Here is a 20,548-nt window from a genome sequence, read left to right as displayed (position 1 = left end):
CCAATAAAACAAATATCATCTAAAACATCTCAGTCCAAAGTGTCTGCCTTAGGTGCTTAAGGAAAATACGAAAACTAAAATTTGGTTGGCCAGATGGTGATTTGAACTGCCATTTGTACATCTCACCACTGTACTACCTCACTTGGTGAATGGCATTTAAGATACAGGTACTGCACCTGTTAAACATTTTGTGACCCTATGGGCAAGAACATATCCACATGTTCATCATTGGAGGATATTGTGAGGCAGTTAATGAATTTAGTGTTGTAACCTGAGCCAAGAAGAGATCACAAAGTTCTGTACATACTAGCAGTCATGAATTGTTAACATACACAGTAGGTGGGGGTAAAGCATGGATGGGGCAAGAGTACAAATGAAGTTTATAGGTCTGTAAAAAAGAAATCCACCATTCTCCCACCAGACAATGCATACATCACCATCTTCTCAGTTCCATTCTTGAACCTCATGGCAGTCACATGTTTAGAGATGGAGAAAATGTGGAAAGTCGCTTTTGTATGTTTTCAATGTTCAGTTTGTATAGTTCTGACTGAGTGTTAGGCAAAATCTATTTCATAATTAGATAAACTTGGTGCCAGAACTTTGGCTTGTGTAGTCTCTTCTATTGTATTCAAGCATTATTTGTCGGTACTTATTTACCTTAGATGTCTCATTACTCACCTCAGAGAACTTCATTACTTTTTCTTTTCTGTAGTTTTTCTTTTGTTGGGTAATGGTTTCTTCAAACATACCTACCTCTCAAACACACTTAGAATATAATTGTGTCTTCCATATTGGCATTTTTCTTTTTTTCCTTCAGAAACCAACTGAGAACATAAACTCAACAGCCATTAACAGAGCTACTCTACCATCAAGCTCTTGACCTTATTGAAAATGGGAGATCCATACAGCAAGCAAGGAAGAACAAGCAATATTGCACCACTGCATTCCCCTAGATTAATATTTTTTGGCCTTACTCTCAGATCAACACAACATTTACTTTTGAATATGATGGGTAAAATAAAGAGTTACTAACTTGGTTTTCCATGTATTTACTTGTACTCCTTTTTATTTTCTTCAGTTGAGGGTAAAAGTACACACTGTGTACTCTACCTCCACAACACGGGTACAAGAACGCAAAATTACCATTTTGGAAAACTTTTCTTATTCTTCTAACAATAATTAGATGAAAATGAAGTTCTTATACAATGTTAACAAGATGTCAAACTAGATGATGGATGCATAATTGATACAACATTGCTGCAAGTTTTTTAAAAACTATTTAGTAAAACCAAAAATGCGTACTTTTACCACCACTTACCCTACTTTTGTAGCGATTTTTCTTTTCTTTTTAAGGAGGCTTAAAACTACATTATCCATGACTGCTGTCTCAAACTCTCATCAGTAACTCCCAATTGAGCTAAAGGAAGCGTGACGCACATTTCCCCCTCCTCCTCCCTGTGTATATAACATTTGTTTAATGTCTGTGCACATCACATGCTGTAAGATATATGTTATCCATTTTATCTCCTAGCTGGGAGGCTTGCCTTAGCAGACACAAAGTAAGAGCTCAGCAATGTGACACAAATATGGACAAAGGCATTATTTCTATAAGTAGTTTAGAGAAAATCAGATTGTGTGAATCAGAATCTAAACTTGGGTCCACTAATATGGCTCCAACCAGTTAAATATTATGCCAAATTTTTCATTATTCTTGCCATTTGAGTTATGTTGCCGGGTATAAATTAACAAAGTGAATCTTGGCGTGGCTCTAATTATAATTAGTCTCTCAACTTTACTCTTCTTTCTCATCTAGTCTCCTTATCCATTAACTTTAAGAATGTTTCTCCAACCAAATCGAGCCTCTTTCACTATTTGCATGAACTCAATTATTGCCAATAGACTTATACAGGCTAAAACAAAGAGTTGTGTCTCCTGCAGTCATTCTTAAATTACTAGATGTTTCCATTTCATAATTCCACTTAACAAATATGTTACAAATAAAATATAGTGCATTTGCAAATGTTGTATGTACATAACAGCAGAATTGAAATGATCAATAATATCTGTGGTCAATTTGGACAGTGGTTGTGTTCTGATTGACTGTTTTCTTCCCACTTCATCTGTGTACTATAATTTTAAAGGTACCTATGGAGCTCAGCAATTTGCGAAGTGAAAACAAAATAAAGAGAGAAGTACACTAAAGTGTTATGGCAACCATAGCATATTTTATTTATGAATCCCGATTTGTCAGCAAGTAGTTATACACAAAAAATATGAAAGTCAACAAATGTTTTCAAAAATGAAAACAGTTTTTCACAGTTACAGACATATTTCACATGAAGGCAGTGCTGTGTGACAATAGAAACATTAGCATTTTACAGAATGTATAAAAATCACAATTTTATACAATTAAAGGCACAGATATCCATCAGAACACAATTCATACTTTAAATAATCTGTGTAAACGATGATCTTCACAGGATGCTACAATTACAGGAAATCTTGGAATAAAAATAATCTCTTCCAAAAAGCTTGTAAAGGGTACAATATACTTTTCAAATACTCTATGTGTGATACTTGGAAAATTTGGGTGGAAACAAGGAAATGTAAATACAAACTAGAATTTTATTGTTCTGCTCTAGTAGGCAGTACAATACATGTAGGCATTTAATGCTAAAATGAGATTCATTTCACATTTCATCTTACTCATGAGAAATTTTCCTCAGTAAATCATCACTGCAACATTTGTGCAATTATTTTGAGCAACAAGTCCAAATATGATATTTGGTCAACTAAAAGCACAATTTTGGAATGTTTAAACATAATATTGTTCAATAGGCTGCAGTGTTGATAACAAAGGAGAAAAAAAATGAAATGACATATTATGATGATTATAAAGACTTGACTGTGGATACTAGGTTTTAAGATTCAACTGACTCTTTCAGAATGTGCAACAACATTATTAAAACACTGTATAGTGAAAAATGAAGTCAGTTATGAATCTGAATAAAAAAAAGAGAGGACCTTTGCCCATTTTATTTTCTTGGAGGTGATATTTTCACCTCAAAAGCTCTCTGGCCTTGTCTGTCCAGTGTACAAGTTATTACCAATAACCATTCTTGGGGCGATGTCACAAACTGTGGAGAAGTAACCAGCTTTGGAAAAGCTACAGCAAAACCAGTTATGAAGTAAGAATATAGAAGTGTCGCATGGCTCCACAAGTGTCAACAATATTATGCAGCACTGCCACTATTTTGTAACTAAATTACATGCTCATAAATTTTCATTAATACCTGAAATACTCCATATAAATTAATCACATCTGGTACTATTACTCCATTGAAGAACAGTGAAAACTATAGTTAATTACTAAATTGTACAACTTTTGATTTAAAGTAGTAATTGGTCTAAAACGTATTCTCAGACTTCATACTGTACTGAAACCTAAATAAAGAGGTTATTAATCTTACTGTTATCAGTAAATTAAGGCAGTTTAACAAGTAAGCTAAAAGTTATGAGATTAAATGACCTGCAATCACAATTCACCACATTTAACACATTGCCTGGAACTATATGACATTCAATAATCCACTATCACAGAACATTGTATTATTCCTAAAATGTTCTTTATTTTTGTGTAATATCACAGAAAATTTATAGACAACTGTTTCAAGGACAGTTACTATGACACGCAAATTGAAGTACAAGCCTGAGGCCTCAGTATTCTCGAAATGAGCCCCTATATAATGACTGAGAATTATTACAGCCTTTCACAAATGTCTCAGCATCAAGTTTGTTAAATACTTATTAGACAGAATAGATTTTTTAGTTATTAAAATGTAATCCCATGAACACTCTCCTGTACTACGTGAATTCATTAATTTAATTGCAATCTCAATTAAATCACTGAATGATTGGCTTTATTAAACTCATTATGATCCTAACGGCAACAAAATATATAACGGGTCTTGCTGAATCTGTTCCATCATCCACCTGTTAAACATCAAAGTTTCTTTTTCAACATTGTTGTAGACACATGTGAAAACGAAAACAGTAACTGAAATGTAAATTCTTTTTCAGGAATGGCATTACAGTAGGGTCATTTGTTTTAACAGCTTTGCTAAATTGCATGGAACTGCTCTGCCTGTTACCAAGAGTACATTTTTTTATGGGAGGGGGGGAGTCTGGGGGAAGACACTGTATACTGCTGTGTAGTAAAAATGAAGGGTGCAAGGAAACTGTTTTGCTTTTGTAAATTTTGTACTGAATGATTGCCAAACGTAAGGAACAAAATGATGTGATCATATGGCATTATTAGTTGGGAGACCCTGTCTAGAGATGTTCGTCCACACAGGACAAATGTTTCTAGTTGATGCCACTTCGGTGACTTCCATTTTGAAGATGAGATGTAATGGTGAGGACAACACAAACACCCAGTTCTTGGCCAAAGAAAATCTCCAACATGGCTGGGAACTGAACACGAGATCCCCTTGATATAGAGGGTGCAACACTTAGCACTAGAAGATGAGCTGTGGAATAATACCCTCAATCTTGATGTATGGGAGAACAGCAGAAATTATGTTTTAAAGTTTTACCTTCAGTTCTTTAAAATGTGAAACTGGTAAATAAAGAGACATTCCTGAATATGAAAGGTTTGTGTTTGAATAATGTAACTATAAATATTGCCTAATAAATATCTTTGCTAAATTGCATGGAACTGCTCTTCCTATTACCCAGGATATATTTTGTTTTATGGGAGACTTTAAGACCAAACCAATCTTAATAATGAAAATTCAAGTTTAAAATACACAACTGAAATAAAACTACAATTGAGTTTGGATATCACGAGAAGCACTTCAATTCATAGGGAACTGACAAATATCAATTATTAATATAAATTATTTTTGTATAAGAGGATCATGGCAAAAGCAAGCCCCAAACATAAATAAAATAGGAAACAGTCACACAGGTATGATTTGTAAGGTAAACTAAAACTAGGAATTAAGTACTTATTTTGTACAAAATATCTTATCACAAAACAACATATTGATAAACAAGTAAACAGTAGACTTCACAATGGTATAGGACAACCTTTGTGATACATTTCAGTGTACCTTTGTTCTTCCACCTCTTTACACAGTGTGTGTGCACTTTCTAAAACTTTTAAATACTTCATGATTATTTTCAGTTTCTCTAGATTTGTTTATAAAGTAATAGTAACAATAAAAAGTACCTCACTAGCTTTCACTGTAGTAGCACATACAAAGAAGGCTAGACTCCATGCATTTATAATATTTGACATTTCTCCACAATTCATCTAATTTTCATCATTTCTTCTCAGATATATTCCACAGCACTGCAGATAATTACTTTTATAAATACAACTTCATCAAATGTAGGTATTTATCTGTAAACCTGATATCAACCATGAAGTACTGAGATAAATTTTAAAACATCATGATATACGGTCCTTGGCAGGGCGGATGGCAATGATATCTTTAGGTATTAATTAGAAAAATTTAAGTATTGTTACTGGTTATTCTAAAGAAATAAAGTCAATTACCAAAATGTATTCTGCTGTGCCTTAGGAAATATCTGACTGTCCTCAACAATTTTGGGACACAGCAGTCATGACATAGCTTGCAAGTCATGTATCAGAAAGAATCAAATGACAATTTTTTACAAGGGAGTTTCAAGACAGAAGCACAGTTTTGCTTTTTGCTTTTAAGCTGGAAACAGTGTTTCATCTGTTTTGTAAGTGATTCACTGCCTATCATCTATAACTAGAACACAGCACCAACAGAATAGTTGAATCAAAATGGCTGCCACACTCATACGCATAACTGATGCGAGAATAAGGTCAGAACGGACATCGATACTCACTTTCAGAGCAGGGAATGATAGATATAAAGCAAAGAACACACATGTGCTGACTAATGACAGAAACAGGTAGGACCCAAGAGTGGCAGACAACTTTTGGGAGGAGCCAGATAAGAATTTGGCTACAGCTGTTTTTGCATGACCCTTCCAGGCATTTGCATGGAGCTATTTAAGAAGAAAATATGGAAAAACTGACTGAGGACAGCAATACGCAATTTTAACTGTGCTCTTAACAAATATAAGTCAACTGTCTCAACTGCAGTACTGCCTTCCTCAGTCTGTATACACACAAATATTATATCCAGCAAATATGCATATTTTAAATGTCTGAAATGTACATTTAACTTACCAGACCTTATGTTCAGTGGCTTTTCAAAACACTGGACAGCTCTGAGAAGCGTCATGAGGAAATACATACAGATCACATGAAGTTCGGCATGCTATGTTATGTTCTGTCAGAAGAATTGTTTACAAACTATCTATGCACTTTGAAACTTTTAGGAAAATGATGTGTACCGAACACATTGGAAATTACGTAGAAAAATTATGGGCTACTGTATCAATTTTGTTAAATTATGCAATAATGGGGAAAAAGTTTTCATTTGGTTCCCTTCATAAATTTAGACTGTAACATGACCCAGGATTTTACTTGGTTGTTTATTCAATGGCACACACAGTTAATTTCTCACTTATCAATGGATGATGTACTAAAAGCTCTTCTTGTTTTTTAGTAATGTAATACAATTAAGGAACACTCCTGTGACCAGCAATTATCATAAAAAAAGGTGCTGCCTACATGGACTAGATACTTAAATTAACGTACACAGGATACTTTTATCCTAAGAAAATTTCCTGACCCATGACATATTGCCCAATTATTTAAAAACAGTTTTCTTAATCTGTCTCCTTAAATATTAAGGAACACATCATATAAAATACATTTCCTGTACATACTTCCCTTTTGTTCAATAAATTTGTATATGTTAAATTAATATTTAAATGAAGGGTGTAGAAAGAGGGAGCAGATCTGAGGTAATACTATAAAACACAATGTCTGCAGTGTGCTGTAACAAAATATTCAGCTTAAAAATATACTTGACTCATTCCACAAAATTTGCTACCCCTTCATAAGTACAGCCATAACGCTGAATAATCTCAGTTGCAGCATAAACGCCACAGCGGATGCATGTCTCAACTGGTTTTCCTAAAACTAGTTGAGACAGGAAACCTGCAACAAGGAGCAGAATATTAGGTGGAAAAACAATAGTGATCTAGATGTAACTTCTAAGTGTAGTAATCACAAACTGTAAGATGGCCCTTTTGTGGAGGATGCTGGGAGCAAAAGCTATTGATCGATTCTTACAAAAATGTCTCCTTTTATCAGGGCAGTCACTCACAGCTTGTAAAAGAAATGGACAACCATTTAGCGGAAGTGTTTTGTTTTTGTAACTCAACAGGGAGAAGCATAAATAGGTGGCACTCTCAATTTTATTTTTTAAAAAAACATTGTTGTTTACAGATTCTAATTCTGCTGGAAGCTCACTGTCACACTACCAGATCTTCAGAATGTACGAAACTAATGTCAGCCTTCAACCTTTACTTAGATAACCAGCTCTAATGATAAATGTGTTTTTCATTGTGGTTACAATACCAAAAATACAGTAAAAATGTAATAGAACAACATACAGTAATCTTTATTTATCCAGCAGAGTTAAATCACTCGAATTTTCATTACTATCTCTAAATGTAAAGCCAACAATTGCTAATTATTTAGACATTATCTCATACATATTTCCTGTTTTACAGCTGCTGTGAAATGGGAGAGAATGAGATGAGAAGAAATGGATGAAAAATTTGACGAAACAAAAAGAGGTTGAGAGGAAAACTTAATTGGACACACGAAAGCAGAGCAATCTTTGCTATCGGCTCTTTAACAGAATAAAGTTACATATGAAATTTAAGATAGTTGATGTGGACCACTGAATCAAGGTACAAGGTGGTGTAAGGTACACGCAAAGCTCACACCATGCCAATTTATTGCAAATAATATCCAAAAGATGCTTAGTGGATGAACTAATATTCATTAAAAACACTGTTGATATTGCGCAACAGGAAAAATGTGGCAACCACTGGCCACATAACAAGCTGACAGATGGTGATTTTGATCACACAAGGCAGCAAATCTTAAGTCGTAGACAGAAATAATTGACAAGATATATAGATTAAAGTCTGAATGTTACACTCTCGTACAAATGCTAGCATATCACAATTCAAGTGTTGTGGCTGTGGACTTCAATCTAAACACTGTGCTGAACACCCAGACCAAATGTTCTATCTGAGAAAACTAGAGGTGTATTATTGGACTGTACACAAGAGAAGACTTCTTCTTGCCTTTTTATATCATCAGTCTTGTGACTGGTCTGATATGATCCGCAACGAGTTCCTCTCCTGTGCCAACCTTTTCATCTCAGAGTAGCAACTGCAACCTACATCCTCAATTATCTGCTGGATGCATTCCAGTCTATGTCTTCCCTTACAGCCCCCTCTAGTAGCATGGAAGTTATTCCCTGATGTCTTAACAGGTGTCGTATAAACTTTTCCCTTCTTGTCAGTGTTTTCCATCCATCACTTTCCTCACCATTTCTGTGGAGAGTCTCAATCAGTTCTTAACTTTTATCAGTCCACCTAATTTTCAACATTCTTCTGTAGCACCACATCTCTAATGCTTCGAGTCTTTCCTGTTCTGGTTTTCTCACAGTCCATGTTTCGCTACCAGCCAATGTCGTGATGTGTTCCAAACACACATTCTCGGAAATTTCTTCCTCACATTGAGACTTTTGTTTGATATTAGCAGGCTTCTCTTGGTCCGGAATACTATTTTTGCCAGGGCTCGTCTGCTTTTTATGTCCTCCTCGCTCTGTCTATCATGGGTTATTTTACTTCCTAGGTAGCAGAATTTCAACTTTGTGATCCAAACTCAGAGGTCAAATTTTTTGCTGTTCTCATTTCTGCCACTTCTCATTACTTTTTTCTTTCTTAAATTAACTCTTATTCCATATTTTGTACTCATTAGACCATTCTATTCAACAGATCTTTTTCTTCCTCACTTTCACTGAGGTCAGCAATATCATCAGCGAATCTTATTACTGATATCCTTTCATCTTGATTTTTAATCCCACTCTTGAACCTTTCTTTAATTTCTGCCATTGCTTCTTTGATGTACAGATTGAAGAGTAGGGGCAAAAGACTACATCTCAGACATATACCCTTTTTAATCTGAGCACTTCATTCTTGGTCTTCCAGCCTTAATTGATACCTCATGGTTCATCTACGTGCTGTATATTTACTGTACATTACCCATTTTCCCTAACAGCATATCCCTATTTTTCTCAGTTTTGAACATCTTGCACCATTTTACATTGCCGAATGATTTTTCCAGAGAGACTAATCCTATGAACATGTCGATATTTCATCAGTCTTGCTTCCAGTATCAACCACAATGTCAGAACTGCCTCTCTGGTGCCTTTACCTTTCCTAAAGCCAAACTGATCATCATCTAACAGCTCCTGAATTTTCTTTTCTAAGCTGAATGTGCATTAATTCTCGCAATTGTCAGTTCTTGCTGTCTTCGGAATTGTACAGGTGATGTTTCCCTGAAAGTCTGATGGTATATTGACAGTCACACATATTCTCCAAACCAACATTAATAGTGGTTTTGTTGCCATTCCTGTTAACGATTTTAAAAATTCTGATAGAATGTTGTCTATCCCTTCTGCCTCATTTGATCTTAAGTCATCCAAAGCTGTTTTAAATTCTGACTAGTACTTGATCCTCCATCTCTTCCCCATCAACTCCTGTTTCTTCTTCTCTCACATCATCAGACAAATCCTCCCCCCTCATAGAGGCCTTCAGTGTACTCTTTCCACCTATCTGCTCTCCCCTCTGCATTTAACAGTGGAATTCCCACTGAACTCTAAATGTTACAGTCACTGTTTTCAATTTCCCCAAATGATGTTTTGACTTTCATATATGCTGGTTCTGTCTTTCTGATAAAAATTTCTTTTTTGATTTCTTCCCATTTTTTCATGTAGCCATTTCACCTTAGCTTCCCTGTACTTCCTACTGATTTTATTCCTAAGTGAATTGTATTTCTACATTTCTAAATTTCCATGAACATTTCTGTAGTTCCTTCTTTCACCAATCAACTGAAGTATTTCTTCTGTTACCCACAGTTTTATCTACATTTACAGCTACACAGATAATCTGAAAGCCACCATACAGTGGGTGGCAGAAGATGTCCTGTACCACTACTAGCCATTTTCTTTCCTGTTCCACTCGCAAGGGAAAAAGGACTCTATATGTCTCTGTATGAGCCCTAGTTTCTCGAATCTGATCTTTGTGGTCCTTACGTGCAATGTATGTTGGCAGCAGTAGAACCATTTGGCAGTCAGCTTCAAACGATGGTTCTCTAAATTTTCTCAGTAGCATTCTTCGAAAAGAATGTCGTCTTCTCTTCAGGGACTCCAATTTGAGTTCTCAAAGTGTCTCCGCAACATTTAAACCTACTGGTAACAAATGTAGCAACCATCCTCTGAATTGCTTCAATGTCCTCCTTCAATCCGACCTGGTACGGATACCAAACACGCAATCAGTAGTTCAGAAGAATAGGTCACACAAGTGTCCTATATGCGATTTCCTTTACAGGTGAACCACTCTTTCCTAAAATACGCTTTGCAACGTTATGCTCAGATATTTAAAGGACATGACTGTGTCAAGCAGTACACTACTAATGCTTTATCCGAACATCACAGGTTTGTTTTTCCTACTCATCCACATTAACTCATGTTTTCCCCACATTTAGAGCTAGCTGACATTCATCACACCAACTAAAAGTTTTGTTCAAGTCATCTTGTGTCTTCCTACAGCCTCTCAACTTCGACCCCTTACTGTACACCACAGCATCATCAGCAAACAATCACAGATTGCTGCCTGCCCTGTCCGCCAAATCATTTATGAATATAGAGAACAACAGCAGTTCTTCTCTGGCGCCCTCCTGTCAAGAGGGCATCAGGGAACCACAGAAAGGGTGTCCGTCTAGAAGGGGGCAGGTAAATCACACTAAGTTAGTTGTAGAAACGATCGGTATTGTAGTTGTAAATGTCGTAGCTGTGTTGGGAAAGAACCAGAACTCCAAGGCCTAATAGAAAGCACTGAAGCTCAAATAGTTATAGGTACAGAAAGCTGGGGAAATAAGCGCATCAGAATTTTTTTCTAATGCTCTAACAGTGTTCAGAAAGGATCGATTAAATACAATTGGAGGTGGAGTATTTATTGCTGTCAGAAGTAGTTTGCCTTGTAGTGAAATTGAAGTAGATAGTTCCTGCGAAATAGTATGGGTAAAGGTTATACTTGACAATCGGACTAAACTATTAATTGGTTCATTTTACTGACCCTCTGACTCAGAAGATATAGTTGCTGAACAGTTCAATAAAAACTAGAGTCTCATTTCAAATAGGTACCCCACTCATAGTCGGTGGCGACTTTAATCTACCCTCGATATGCTGGAAAAATTATACGTTTACAGCCGGCGGCAAGTGTAAAACGTCATCTGAAATTGTACTGAATGCTTTCTCAGAAAATTATTTTGAACAATTAGTTCATTAGCCCACTCGAAGCGTAAATGGTTGCGAAAGCATACTTGACCTCGTAGCATAAAATAATCCTCGACAAATAGTGAGTGTCGTGATGAATACAGGGATTAGCAACCACAAGGCAGTAGCTGCTAGGCTGAATACCGTAACTCCAACAACCATCAAAAAGAAATGCAAAGTACATCTGTTAAAAAAGCTGATAAAAATGTTCTTAGCGCCTTTTTAAGATACAGTCTGCACTCCTTCTAATCTGATCATGTAAGTGTAGAAAAGTTGTGGAATGATTTCAAAGAGATAGTATCGACAGCAATTGAGAGATAAACACCACCTAAATTAATAAGTGATGGTACTGATCCCCCATGGTACACAAAACGGGTCATATCGCTGTTGAAGAAGCAGCGAAAAAAGCATGCAAAATTTAAAAGAATTCAAAATCCCCAAGACTGGAAAAGTTTTGCAGAAGTTCGAAATGTAGTGCGTACTTCAATGCGAGATGCTTTCAATAATTTCCACAACGAAACTCTGCTCGAAATCTGGCAGAAAACCCAAAGAGATTCTGGTCATACTCACAGCACACCAGTGGCAGGAGGCAACCAAAACCTTCACTTCGCGATAACAATGGTGAAGTCACTGATGACAGCACCACTAAAGCAGAGTTATTAAACACGATTTTCCAAAACTCCTTCACCAAAGAAGATGAAGTAAATATTTCTGAATTCCAATCAAAAACAACTGTCAAGATGAGAAACACAGAAGTAGATATCCTTGGTGTAGCAAAGCAGCTTAAATCACTTAATAAAAGCAAGGCTTATGGTCCACACTGTATACCAGTCAGGTTACCCTCAGAGTATGCTGATATAATAGCTCCGTATTTACCAATTACATACAACTGCTCGCTCACAGAAAGATCCGTACCTAAAGACTGGAAAGTTGCTGCAGTCACACCAATACCCAAAAATGGAAGTAGCAGTAATCCATTGAATTACAGGCCCATATCACTAACATCGATTTGCAGTAGGGTTTTGGAACATATGCTGTATTTGCACATTATGGAGTACCTCGAAGAAAACGATTTATTGACACGTAGTAAGCATGGATTCAGAAAATATCGTTCTTGCGAAACAGCAAGCTCTTTAAACTCGTGAAGTAATGAGTGCTATCGACAAGGGATGTCAAATTGATTGCACACTTTTTAGATTTCCAGAAGGCTCTCAACACCGTTCCTCACAAGCGTCTTCTAACCAAACTGCGTGCCCTTGGAATATCGCCTCAGTTGTGCAACTGAATTTGTGATTTCCTGTCAGAAAGGTCAAGGTTTGCAGTAATACACAGAAAGTCATCGAGTAAAACAGAAATAATATCCGGCGTTCCCCAAGGAAGTGCTACAGGCCCTCTATTGTTCCTGATCTCAGTAGCCAACTCAGATTGTTTTCAAAGGATGCTGTTATTTACTGTCTTTTAAAGTCATCAGATGATCAAAACAAATTGCAAAATGATTTAGATAAGATATCTGTATGGTGTGAAAAGTGGCAACTGACCCTGAATAAAGAAAAGAGAGAAGTTATTCACATGAGTACTAAAAGAAATCTGCTAAATTTCGATTACGCGATAAGTCATACAAATCTGAAGGCTGTAAATTCAACTAAATACTTAGGGATTACAACTACAAATACTCTAAATTGGAACAATCACATAAATACTGTCGTGGGTAGAGCCAATCAAAGACTGTGATTCATTGGCAGAACAGTTAGAAGGTGCAACAGGTCTACTAAAGAGACTCCTTACACCACGCTTGTCCACCCTATTCTGGAGTATTGCTGTGCGGTGTGGGATCCGCATCAGGTGGGACTGACGGGTGACATCAAAAAAGTACAAAGAAGGGCAGCTCATTTTGTATTATCGCAAAATACGGGAGATGGTGTCACAAGACATGATACGTGAATTGGAGTGGCAATCATTAAAACAAAAACATTCTGTTGGCACCCACCTACATTGGGAGAAACGATCATCATGATAAAATAAGAGCAATCAGGGCTCACACAGAAAAATTTAAGTGCTTGTTTTTCCTGCGTGCCATTCAAGAGTGGAACGGTAGAGAGACAACCTAAAGGTGGTTCATTGAATCCTCTGCCAGGCACTTTATTGTGAATAGCAGAGTAATCACGTAGAGTAGATGTAGACTGTTCTCTCTTTGCTGTTAGCTTCCTTGTACCTATGTTTTTCTTTCCAACTTCTGTGAGTGCCCTTTTTAGAGATGTCCATTCCCCTTCAACTGAACTGCTTACTGAGCTATTCATTATCTCTGTGTCTTCTGCCTCAGATAACTTCCAAGCACGTCTCTTCATTTCTACGACCTTCCATTCCCACTTCTTTGCGCTCTGATTCTACCTGACTAGTCTCTTAAACTTTAGCCTAATCTTCTCATTACTAAATTGTGATCTGAGTCTGTATCTGCTCCTGGGTACATCTTACAAGCCAATATCTGATTTCAGAATCTCTGGCTGACCATGATGTAATCTAAGTGAAATCTTCCCTTATCTCCGTGCCTTCTCCACGTGCACTTCCTCCTGTTGTGATTTTTGAACTGTGTATTCACTTTATTAGCTGCAATTTATTGCAGAAGTCAATTAGTCTTTTTTCTCTCTCGTTCCTATGACCTACAGTTCATATTCTCCCGTAAGCCTTTCTCTTTCTCCTTCCCTTACACTCACATTTCAATTTCCCATGACTATTAGATTTTCATCTCCCTTTGTGTACTCCATTATCTCTTCAATATCTTCATATAGATTCTCTGTGTCTTCATCTCCTGCTTCTGCCGTCGTCATGTAAACCTGAACTAATGTTGTTGGTGTTGGGTTGCTGTCAATTCTGATGAGAAAAACCCTATCACTGAACTATTCACAGTATCTCTTCTCTGCCCCAACTTCCTATTCATAATAAATCCTACTCCTGTTGTACCATTTCATTCTGCTGTTGATATTACCCTATACTTATCTGACCAGAAATACTTGTCTTCTTTCCATTTCCCTTCACTGGCCACTACTGTATCTAGATTATGCCTTAAACATTTCCATTTTCACATTTTCTAGCTTCCCTACCATATTCAAACTTCTGATATTGCAATCCCCTATTCATAGAAAGTTACCTTTCCATAGGTTATTCAATCTTTTTCTCATGGTCACTTCCCTCTTGGCAGTACCCTCCTGGAGATCCAAAAGGGGGACTAATTCAGAATTTTTTGCCAATGGAGAGATCATCATGACACTTTTCTTATTACAGGCCACATGCCGTGAGAATACACATTACATGTCTTTTAATGCAGTGGTTTCCATTTTCTTCTGCATCCTCACGCTGTTGATAACTGCTGATTCTTCCACCTTTTGGGAGCAGTTTCCCATCTCACGGGCAAGGTAATGCCCTGAACCTCTGTCTGGTCCTTCACCCTCTTCGACAAGGGCGTTGGCCTTGAAGACATTATTATTGGGAGGGAAGAGGAATTAGGTGAAGAGGAGATGGGAAATATAGAACTGTGAGAGACATTTGGCAAAGCGCCGAAGGACCTGAGTCGAAACAAGGCACCTGAAGTAGGTGAAATTTCCTCCAATTACATATATTTTTGGGAGAACATACAACAACAAAACTATTCCACCTTGTATGCAAAATATATGAGACACGTAAGGTAATGGCAATGAGGGCATACACAGGAATGCTCATTTTTACACAAGTGCACCTAACAGCAAGTTGGTGACAGTCTTGCCCAAAGGGCAGAGTGATTGCTACAGGCTGTCTGGTAAAGACAAGGCAAGACAGACATGTAAACACACAGTGGATCTCACTGCCATCAACATATAACACATCCACAAGCATAGAATAAAAAGGGTGTCATGCTGAGTATTCTCACTGAAATAAATATGTCTATGTAAATATCTTGGATATTTAGAGTCACATGACCTAGTAGTGCAACATTAATTCCAAATCTAGCAAATTGAGTGTTCCAAAGACAAGTGTCCATTGCCTCTTAAGATGTCTTTATATGCAAAAAAGCTACACAAGTCATAGCACTATTACTTACAGTCATTTAAACTAATTTCCTTAACAAATTAATATATGAGAACCTGAGGTGTTAGAAATGCAAATGAGGTGGCAAATGAAACACATTTCTTTACAGTAAAGCCTCCGAATACCATGCTTTAATGTACTAAATAGTTATAGTGTTACAAGCAACAAACAAAACTGCAGTCAAACAAATTAAGCCAGAATATATAATTCAAACAGTAACATATATTACGCAGTGAACACAGCATAGGCACATCCATTACATGTTTTCTGCCTTAGTTACTTTACAATATTCAATGTTTTTAGTAGGTTAATTAAATATTTTTAAATCAGATATTAATAAAGTCATTTGCCATGTTAGTACGGTCAAGTATTGTAAATTCAGAGGTGTTATGTGAAACATCATAAAAAGACTGTTACAAATAACTGGTCACTTTTATTTTTATGTTAATTGGTTTTATTGAATTAAAAAAATGTTATTCAATATCAATCATAAATACTTGTTGTCTTCAACTACCTAACTTTTCTATTTTATTAATTTTATTTGCAAATGTTCTCGTATTTTGCAATTCTCATCAACTGCGAGTAAACAACAATTCTACAACCAAGCTGGCTTAAGTGTGGTAAATGAAGTGACATGTGGTCACCCCTTTAACATGTCACGAAGCCAAATTTCTAGTAGGTTGCACATTTCTCTGACCCTGACTGATTGCAATTTTTAACACTAATTTTATTAGTAAAAGAGAGAGGGCTGCTCTTAGACTTGCAAAATATTTAAAAAATTCACAAAGAATGCAGTAATTCCAATTCCCAAGAATGGAAAGGACTATGAACCATGGTCCTTGCTGGGGTGGGGTGGGGTGGGTGTAGTAACCCCTTGTCATCAAGTCTGACACACATGCGCAGTGTGACAGCAGCGACACCTGCCAGAAATTGTATCTTTATATGCATAGACTCAGGCCTCCGAGCTCTCAGTTGTCAAATGTATTCCAGTCATGTTATTACTCTCTGTGTAGTCTTGTTTTCACTCCACGACCCAATACAGTTAATTAGTGAGGGTAGGATGTTCTGGATCCTGAGGATTCACTGCAATTCAGATCTACTTTTAGTTGTCAGCTCTACTTTAGCCAATCACCCAACAACAGCAGTGTACTGCAGCCATATTGGAATGGTTATAGGTTATGCTGAACCAGCCTCTGCTCCCACTGTAAGCCCCCTCCCCCCTGAAGCGGAAGACTGGGTTGCTTACGAGAAGTGGATTCGCCAACAGCTCATGGCATTCCGCATGGTCAACAAGGAGGTCTGTACAGCTCTTTTCTTATCCTGGACAACCCCTGTCCTCCACTTTTCCTAAACGGTTAAATATGTTTGGCAACAAGGAACATTAATGTCATTGCTGCTCGTTTCACTTGCAGCAATTTAAGCTGTTCTCAGAAAGTTCCTACTTAACCACACCCTCGAACATAGTGACATATTCGGAAATGAATAACCAAATATTTGTGACAAGCAAGGAATTATGTATTTAAGTTGTCCTCCAAGATTCCTGACTAAGAACATACTCTGAAATTGCCACATATTTGGAAATATGCAACTAAATATTTATTTCATTCTTCATTTTTTGATCAGACAGAAATGTAAACAATATTGAATATTGCAGAACATACTTGTACTACATTTACAACGAAGTCCCACTCACTTGAAGGCTTACTTCATTGATGATTCGTCAATGACATATAATGAAAAGAGTGAAATGTTAATTTTCAATGTGCCGTCATTTTGAAATGGCATACTCCAAGTTATAATACAAAACACCTAAATACGTCAAAATAAAAATGCATGCTGCATTGAGTCACTTCCGTCTGGAGCAGATGTGTGTTGTAGGTTTAACGTCCTCACATGTGGTGCTAGCCAGAAGGGCATGAGGTGAATCGGAATGGGAAGGATGCCAAATACACAGTGATTTCTGTGTACTTGTTGCACCACCATAAAAAATAGTTTTATGCAGCAAATAAGCATATGTGCTGCTGAAGTTAGTACTTGGTAAAAATTTTAGTTCCTGCACAAACATATTGAAAAGAACACTGTCAGATTCACAATCTTTATCAAGTGATCATAAATAAAGTATTTTGTTAAAAGCTTTGATTCTCTAAGACAAGTTCGGCAGTCTTACATTCATAGTCCAGGTAAATCAACAAGATGTGCCATTTTGGAATTGAATGTGCCTAGTGTGAGTGTAGAAAGAAAGACTGCCAAACATGTGCAATTGCTGTGTTAGAGACTTCTGAATGACCATGACTTGGCTTCCCATGTGATACACAGCCAGTTTCGGTGAAATGATTGTATTAATTAATAACAGTTTGTCTTTCACTTGGTAGCTTGCAATATTTTGTCCTGAATTGTCTCTAAACTGTAGAAGTGGAACGTGATTAATGAAACCATATACAACAACGTGCATTCTCTGCTTTGTTATGCAACGCCAGGATGACTGTTGGAATAAATCATTTGCGTATGGCAGTTCTGTATAAAACATTTCTGCTGTAAGTTATTTGACTTTTTCAAAATTAAAGGTTACTATAGCATACTTAATTTGCAAACACCCTGTACAGGGAGCAAAAGGTTATCTACAACATGTATCAAAATTACACCGTAGTTATAAATAGTCTGCGGAAGTGGAAAGGAAGCAGTGGTTGAGAACAGAGTGAGGTAGTGTTGTAGTCTAGTCCCAATGTTGTGTAATATAAGTTTTTACGCTGTTTTGTTAGTTTTATGTCAATTGCTAATTTTATGTCAGTTACATAGTGTTGGGCACCCATCCAGACTTCTTTACTAATTTGTGTTGTGGATTCACAATGTGGTTGCATTTTCCGTTTTGTGTTTCTTTCCTCATTTTCATTTTCATTAGCGTTTCGTGTGTATGACTTTATTCCCTGTGTAATGCACTGAAATAGCCTCATGTTTTTTTGTTATTGTTAATTCAGGATATGTTTTATTTTGCTGAAAATTGAGCACCTGTTTTTTTAAGCACACAAAGAGCAAACCTTTTGCTTTGGCCACATAACTTAAGATTTCGTTTAGCTGTTTGCATTCCAAGTGTCTTGCTGTTTAAATTAACTTTTACAAAATCCCAGGATACATCAATTGCTGATTTGTATAGGTTGGGTTGCATTTATGCCTAGTTATAGTTTTACAGCACGTCACCTGCAAATTAGTCTGAACAATTTGGCTGTAGAGTTATTAATTATGAAACATTTTTCTGACAGTACTAGCGGTGTGTGGGCTGAATTTGCGTTTTCCATCCTGTTGTACATAATTGGCGCGATTTATTGTTCGATTATAACTACACACACTTTTTTCATACATTTTACACCTCACTCTCAACTAGTATCATACTTTTCATACACACAACAAGATATGGGAGTAAACTTGATTTGCCATGTTTTGTGCAAGTGCTCGTGTGTGTGTGTGTGTGTGTGTGTGTGTGTGTGTGAGAGAGAGAGAGAGAGAGAGAGAGAGAGAGAGATAGTATTTTACTGTAATTTTACTGTATAAGTGTCAGGCGTATTCACTCAAAAGATTCCTCCCTTGTATTACTGCTTTTTCTGTGTGGTAGTACTATCTTGTTGTAAAGTTCTGGTAGAGACTACTGCTTTCCTGAGGTGATGACTTATTTGGGTGATGATTTTCATAAATGAGGTGATCTGCAAAAGTGTAGTGGATGCTGCCCATGGAAACACACTAGTAGCTATGAGACAAACAGAATAAATCAGCAAAACACAAGAATTCCTACATGAGAACACTATCATAAAATTAGTCAGTAATCCAACCATGAGGAACAAAAGAAACATACAGAGACTATTAAAAACTCTCAAAATTACCATCACAAAATTTCACCCCCAATACATAACCCAATGGAGCTCCAATTTGTTGTTGTTGTTGCGGTCTTCAGTCCACAAACTGGTTTGATGCAGCTCTCCATGCTGCTCTATTCTGCGCAAGCTTCTTCATCTCCAAGTAACTACTGCATTGTACATCCTTCTGAATAAGCTTAGTGTATTCATCTATTGGTCTCCCTCTACAATTTTTACCCTCCACACTTCCCTCCAGTACTAAATTGGCGATCCCTTGATGCCTCAGAACGTGTCCTACCAATCGATCCCTTCTTCTGCTCAAGTTGTGCCCAATTCTATTCAGTACCACCTCATTAGTTACATGATCTACCCATGTAACCTTCAGCATTCTTCTGTAGCACCACATTTTGAAAGCTTCTATTCTCTTTTTGTCTAAACTATTCCCATGTTTCACATCCATACATGGTAAATAGTTTTAGAAAAGACTTCCTGACACATAAATCTATACTCAATGTTAATACATTCCTCTTCTTCAGAAACACTTTTCTTGCCATTGCCAGTCTGTATTTTATACCCTCTCTACTTCGACCATCATCAGTTATTTTGTTCCCTAAATAGCAACACTCATCTGCTACTTTTTCCTAATCAATCTTAGACCTATTTCTATGCCACAGTGTTTGCTAAAGTTATTGAAAAGGCTGTGCACGTAAGGTTAACTGATCATTTTATATAACACGATTTGCTATCAAATGTACAGTTCCGCTTCAGGAGTTGTTTAACAACTGAAAATGCTATATTCTCTTTTCTCTGTGAGGTACTAGATGGGTCAAACAAACGGTTTCAAACACTAGGCATATTTTTTTATTTAACTAAGGTGTTTGATTGTGTTGACCACAAAATATTGCTCCAGAAGTTGGACCACTACGGAACACGGGGGGTATCTCACAACTGGTTCACCTCTTACAATAGCAACAGGCCGCAAAAGGCCATTATTCAAGTGTTGAGAATGGCTGTGATTTGGAGTCTGAGTGGGGTACGGTCAAGTGCCCCAGGGATCACTGTTGAGGCCACTATGGAATGTAACAATACCAGAGAAGGAAAGTTGCTGCTCAC

General features: G+C 36.9%; 1 protein-coding gene across 3 annotated transcripts in view; it reads right to left on the bottom strand.

Moving 5' to 3' along the window:
* Positions 1-2,203: 2,203 nt before the first annotated feature.
* The window catches only part of LOC126456861 (uncharacterized), a 109,143-nt gene continuing 90,798 nt past the window's right edge, over positions 2,204-20,548 (bottom strand). For all 3 annotated transcript variants that reach the window (XM_050092675.1, XM_050092677.1, XM_050092676.1), the window contains one exon: positions 2,204-7,108. In XM_050092675.1, the coding sequence (XP_049948632.1) occupies positions 6,981-7,108 (128 nt within the window). In that variant the 3' untranslated portion in view covers positions 2,204-6,980. The remainder of the gene's footprint in view (positions 7,109-20,548) is intronic.

This window comes from Schistocerca serialis, chromosome 2 (assembly GCF_023864345.2).
Source record: "Schistocerca serialis cubense isolate TAMUIC-IGC-003099 chromosome 2, iqSchSeri2.2, whole genome shotgun sequence".
Taxonomy (NCBI): domain Eukaryota; kingdom Metazoa; phylum Arthropoda; class Insecta; order Orthoptera; family Acrididae; genus Schistocerca; species Schistocerca serialis.
This window is presented reverse-complemented; position numbering and strand designations above follow the sequence as displayed.